Source organism: Cyprinodon variegatus, unplaced genomic scaffold (assembly GCF_000732505.1).
Source record: "Cyprinodon variegatus isolate N-32 unplaced genomic scaffold, C_variegatus-1.0 Scaffold19, whole genome shotgun sequence".
Lineage (NCBI taxonomy): Eukaryota > Metazoa > Chordata > Actinopteri > Cyprinodontiformes > Cyprinodontidae > Cyprinodon > Cyprinodon variegatus.
The window spans coordinates 814,275-820,213 of record NW_015150472.1 but is presented as its reverse complement, the minus strand read 5'-3'; the positions used below and the strand labels follow the sequence as shown (position 1 = coordinate 820,213).

At 34.4% G+C, this 5,939-nt stretch overlaps 1 protein-coding gene across 1 annotated transcript; it reads right to left on the bottom strand.

Annotated features, from left to right (window-relative positions):
* Window positions 1-2,715: 2,715 nt before the first annotated feature.
* On the bottom strand, window positions 2,716-5,723 carry rpl39 (ribosomal protein L39). The gene is made up of 3 exons (XM_015388486.1): window positions 5,652-5,723; window positions 5,274-5,377; window positions 2,716-2,941 (listed from the first exon to the last, which is right to left on the bottom strand). The coding sequence occupies exons 1-3, from the start codon at window positions 5,652-5,654 to the stop codon at window positions 2,893-2,895; spliced, it is 156 nt and encodes a 51-aa protein (XP_015243972.1). The 5' UTR covers window positions 5,655-5,723; the 3' UTR covers window positions 2,716-2,892.
* Window positions 5,724-5,939: the final 216 nt, after the last annotated feature.

The following is a 5,939-nucleotide window of genomic DNA, read 5'->3' as shown; positions in this document are numbered from 1 at the left end:
CTAGCAGTCTTCAGTGAAATCATAAATAACTATTTTGATAAAAATGTATTAAATCAATTTATGTAGATACTTTTACTTGTAAATATATATTTTTTTTCAGAATGATTATTGATTTTTTTTTAAAAGTAACAATGGAAAAGATGTTGGCCCCAGAACTTCAACCTGAAAGAATTGTATCCATTATATATCCGTCTATTTGTTAGAAAAGGCTGCAGGAAAGGATAGTTTGTCTTCATTTAGAAAATATGTATTTTTTGCTCATTAATTTTCCCGTTGGAACAGTGCATCTTAACCCTTAAGTGCTATCCACTTCTGGCCACCCCTCAGTGTACATTGGTTATTCCCTGGCCACCCTTATAAATATTTTCTGGGTACACCTCTGGAAAAATATCTGTGGTCTCTTGTAACAGCACATAATTTTACAAAAAAAAAAGTGAACATTTTACCATTAATTTGAGCAGGTTACTATGATCTGCCAAAGGATTGGATATTATTGCTCTTATAAATAAAATTAAAATTATGCACTTTAATATTTTGTTTTTTATATTTATGAATATAAATCATCTTAACTCATTTGCAAATTGTATAACATACCTGGTCACATCAAGGGAAAATGCTCTTATTTTAAGAAAAATGTACTTTATTATACTTCAGTTTTTGCCATGTATCTTTTCAATATGGGGCGCTGGCTCCCGCCGACCCCTGTCTAGAACAGTCCATAATAAATATATATATATATATAATTACAATTTCTCTCCAGAACCAGTAATGATTTCAAAAGGAAAAACATAAAACATTTAATAGAAATATGTTTGCTGGACCTTATTGTTTAAACATAACTGACTTTTTCCCAATCTATTCCTCAAAGATTATTCTTTGCCACCACAAATTAAATTAACATCTGCAATCTCGATAAGTTTGTATGAGATAAATTTGTAAAAAGTAAATTTTTACTGGTATGCTGATCATTCCTACCTTGTAAGGAGATATGTCGCAGGCTGAAGCAACACCTCCAGCCTAATAGGTTAAATATACCAAACAGATCAAATATCTTCAACGTCGTTGTCAACCACATTTACATTTGTGCTCACAGTTGGTTCAATTGGAAATTTTAGATTAGATTTATAAACAAAGATTCATTGAAACATTTAGTTTTGTTGAATACAGGACATGAAAATGGAATTGTTATATAAATTTGTCTTTTATCCTTTAAAACCACTTTTCAAAATAAATGAAACAAAGATGTATGCAGATACTGTTGTCCATGCTCATTTGATTTGTTAAAAATAAAAAGCAATTTATGCTTGGAAACACCTCCTGAATATACTGAAAGAAACTATGCTGAGACTGTACAGAATATGACTCTTGGGAACATGAATAAAATAATTTCTAAATAAGCGTTAACTTGAAAGGATTTCAAACCAAATTTTAGTTATTTGGAACAAAAATAAAACCTTTATAATTACTGGTTCCTAATGAGAAATGCCACTCAAAGCATTCATTCATCCTATTTCTATCTCAGCTTGCAGACTGTTAACGGCCCTTCAAGTTTCTACAAAGTTCTGTTGTGTTTGTTTTAACCATGTAAAGGAATTTATATGGAATAGCATTTTGGAATAATTTCACATTCTCTGCACTTTCTCAAACGGAAAAACTGTGACTGCCCCGGATTGCACAAAATGACATTTTGTGGTCATGCCTTTGTAAGTGGAAGAGTGAGATCACTTGGTTTAATAAAAAGTGGAGACAGTAAATATCCAACTGAATCTAATTGATTTCTTATCCCTCTGCTACACTGAGCACTAACAGGTTTTTTTTTTTTTTATGTGAATTGAAGCAGTTTTGTTCAACAACAGTCTGACAGGGATGTAATAAATTGAAAACCTTAACAGGACAGCTTCAGTTCAGAAATCTCTCAACACCAGCTTATCTGACTGGGTTTGCATTAAGAAAGTATCCCCGCTCTATGGATCTATTGTCCTAACCCATTTAGGTAGCCATAAACCAAGTTATTTGAAGTAAGACATGAAACCAAAAAGTCTTGTCCACACCTCTGTGAAGTGGGGAGAATTTAAGAACCATTTAAATATTGAAAATAAACTTTCCCAATGTTTTTAGAGGCTTTTATATTTTCTAAAGCAAGATTTAATTAAATGACAAAAATGTACATTTGCTTTTGCTTGTAAAATGGCTTATTAGCTCTATAGTGCTACACTTGGCAATCATTTACCAGACATGACATGTTAGTTGGTAAGATTTGTCTTTTACCAACAAAAAAGGGTTTGACAATGAACTTTATATAAACCTCTTAGAAAAGTCTGTTTCCAAAACTAATAAGAATCCTGAAGGAAAATAGGAGACACTCCCTTAAAAATTGTCACATATGTACTATCAGAAATGTTATTAGGATCAACAGTAGCAAATTTTTTTTTATGTCCATCCACACCATGCATTTTAAATGTGTTGTTACTACATTGGGAGAACGGTTAACTCTCACCCCTCTGGATGGTATAACAAAAACTGCAAAAATATACGGAAAAAACTTGAGGCTATACATTTTACAATTTATAGTCATTTATTCAGGTGTGTGGAAGCACAGACTCCAAGCTGCAGGACACTGCATCCTCCATGACTGGAATAAAAGACTCCTGCACTAAAATATATCCCTGTGAACTATAGAAATAGTTCATAGATCATAAAGAACCATCAGACATCTGTGTTTCAAATGTGATCAATGATCTTTTATTGTGAAACATGAGCATAGCCAGGTATCTGTACAAAACAAATGCTGCTCCAGATGTTGCAGCTCCCTTTAAAGCCAATAGGCCAAGCAGCTGGAGGAACTGGCAGATGTCAGGATGTGGGGGGGCTTGGATCCACAGGCCATCATGTTTACAAGCCGAGCTTGGTCCTCCTCCAGTGTCTCCTCTTGGAGTTGTACCTGAAATTCAAAGATTTAAAATGTTAAAACCATCTCAAAACAATGTCAGCTAAACAGTTGTAGGTCTTGAACTTCTTATAAAACAACCAAATGTATATCTACAAATCAGGAGCATAAAAAAAAAAAAAAACAGACTGAGCAGAAAGTTAATTTCAAATTATGTAAATTCTCTTGACACAGCTTGAGTTCCCTGTGTCACCATGTTATGAACATAATTTGAAATGTATATATATTCATGAAATATAACATGTTGTGAATTGTTCCTAGATCAGTGTGGAGATGCATCATTCAGGCACAGAAACAGTAGTAGCTGTCCTGCAGCTACATAGCTTCCTCAGCATCATTCCAATGAGGAGGAGTGAAGTGCGGCAGCAGAAAATGCTCTCAGCAGGGTTAATGACAGCACTCTACAGACAAGGAGAGCTGCAATTGCAGACCTGCTTTAAATTATACAGTTACTTTTTTAATTATCCATTAGCCACGCATTACTAAGCATTATGATAATGCAAACGCCCCAGGAATTCAACAGAAGAATGGAGAACCGAATTTTATAAGGTATACATGCTTAGAGGGAAACACTTTTTAACTAAGACTGTTAAAACTTTAATTTCTAATTCTGATTTCAATTCCTAAAAATCAAGCTATTACCAAAAAAAAAAAATAATCATTCAAAAACTCTAAAAAGTATTTTCAACCATCTTTTAACGACCATTACTTCATTTGCTGTTTAAAGTTAACATACTGGTGTCAATGTGTTTTATAAATAGTCATGTAATTCAGGTAACAGCTAAAAAATGTTTTAATACCATCCAACCAACAACAGATCAGACCGGACCAAAAACAGATTCTAAATCTTGACAATCAAAAAACGAAGAATGGACACAAAAAAAACAAAACAACAACGAAACAACACAGAGCCCTAGTCTCACCGCCTTTAACGCAGACCAGGCATGTCTAGACTCCAGCTTCAGTTTTATCAGACATTCCTTAATGAAACAGGCTTTGAAAGAGATCGAAGTGGATCAATGGCTACATTCACACAGGAGGTTTTGATACTTTATTTCTATTTTAGTTCAGACTACTACTTAAATACAGCCTCAATCAGACTCCAGCCTGTTTTCCACAGCCCTAACCTGACCTGCATATGCAGGACTGTAGACGCCATACAGCATGCTGTTTACAGAGGTAATATATGTACATCAGTGTTAAGTTGTTGAATGGGAGCAAACATTATGATCACATCACAAGATGAAGAAAGGCAAGAAAAAGGAAGGACTGTTAATGTAATTTATGGGGCCAAGACTGCTGTGCAGATAGAACTATGTAGCCTAGATGGTTATGGTAACAATTGTTCAGACTGCAGACACTAAAACTATAAGATAGATATCGGATTAAGAACCACAAAGATTTTTTTTAAGGTGGAAAGATTGGAATCAAGTTGTTCTGACTGCCACGGCAAAGTCAGATACGGGGAAAAAATATATTCATAATTGAGTTAAAAAGAATGAACAGCTGTTCCTGATACAGAATGCTTAATGGTAATGTATTAAAATCATTTCATTTAAGTAAAGAAAATCTCACTATTTAGAAAAATAATAAAATCAGGTGCTACAACATCTAGATGGATATTAATACATCTGAACACGTAGAATATCTAATCCAAGACTCATTTATACAAACCGGCACTGCGAAACTTAAAAATAAGCCTTTTAATATAACGCTGTAAATCCGTCCACATTAAACACGGTTTGTAATCCTAACATGTAGCCCAATTCCCTGTGGATTACTGCCCATCAAACATAACATTGTGACTTTAAAAGCTATAAACCTCTGTATGAAGCATATCCATATTTAGGACAAGAGAAATTAGTGAACAGGGGGAATTATATCATCTACCAAATTTCCAGATTTTTATTACTTGATCAGTCATCTCAGCTTTAGGTATTAGCATTAGGATTGGAGTACATTCAATCCTGCATCAATGAGCTGTGCAGGATTTAAAATATACGATCTTACAATGTTTTGAGTTAACCAACCTGCGGAGAGAGTTATTTTGCACAACTAATAGTCAATACATTTAGTTTATAATAAAGGTGTAATTTGAACTCAACTAAATACATATGAATATATTTAAACCCATGTTTACCATGTATCGCGGACATATATGTGCATTCACAGACTATTATATGTAGATCTATGCTTTCGGCTTGAAGCCGTGCTGCACGTTTCCCTGATTATCTTGTTTAGCTAAACAAAATAATAGCGCCAGTATAGGTAACAACCTCCACAACCCGCGAACCTAAAGCATGAGAAACAAGATGTGAAAACTCACCTGATTTTGTTGCCGGTTTTCATTCTGATCCACTGGGGAATCGGCCGGTTCTGTTTTTGCTTCTTGGCCAGAAAGCGCTTGATCCTGAAAGTCTTGTGGGACGACTGGGACAGAAAAAAATACCCAATAATCAAGTCAGTGACACTTTGTTTTAATTTGTAACTCAGCGTCTTAGGTTGAATATGCCTTATGTTAGCAAGGAAGTTCTGAGCTAGCATGCCTTGACCGTTTTATTGTGAACTTAAATACCTTATCTACAAATTTTTACAAAACAATACTAACACTTTATCTAACAATATAAAACTTATTATTCATTTCGAGTGTCAGTTTGGGATTACGAGCCCTGCTGAGATGGATGTTTAACGATTTTATATTTACCATTTTCTCCACAATCCTTTCACCACTATGGCGGTGGTCGAAGAGAAAGAAGGAAGTGACGTAGCCAGGTTTATGGAGTAGGCTGCCAGGGGATAGCGACATCAAGTGGTCACCGGAGGAAATGTAGGAAGAATGCTTTCCTTGGTTTTACACAAAATTTTCTACGTTAAAACTATAAAATGATATATTGATCTATTAAACACGTGTAATGGTAATTCTTCCAATCACCATATAAAACGAACTACTAGGCACTTACTTTTCTCTAACGTTTTCTAATTCTCTTTTAGC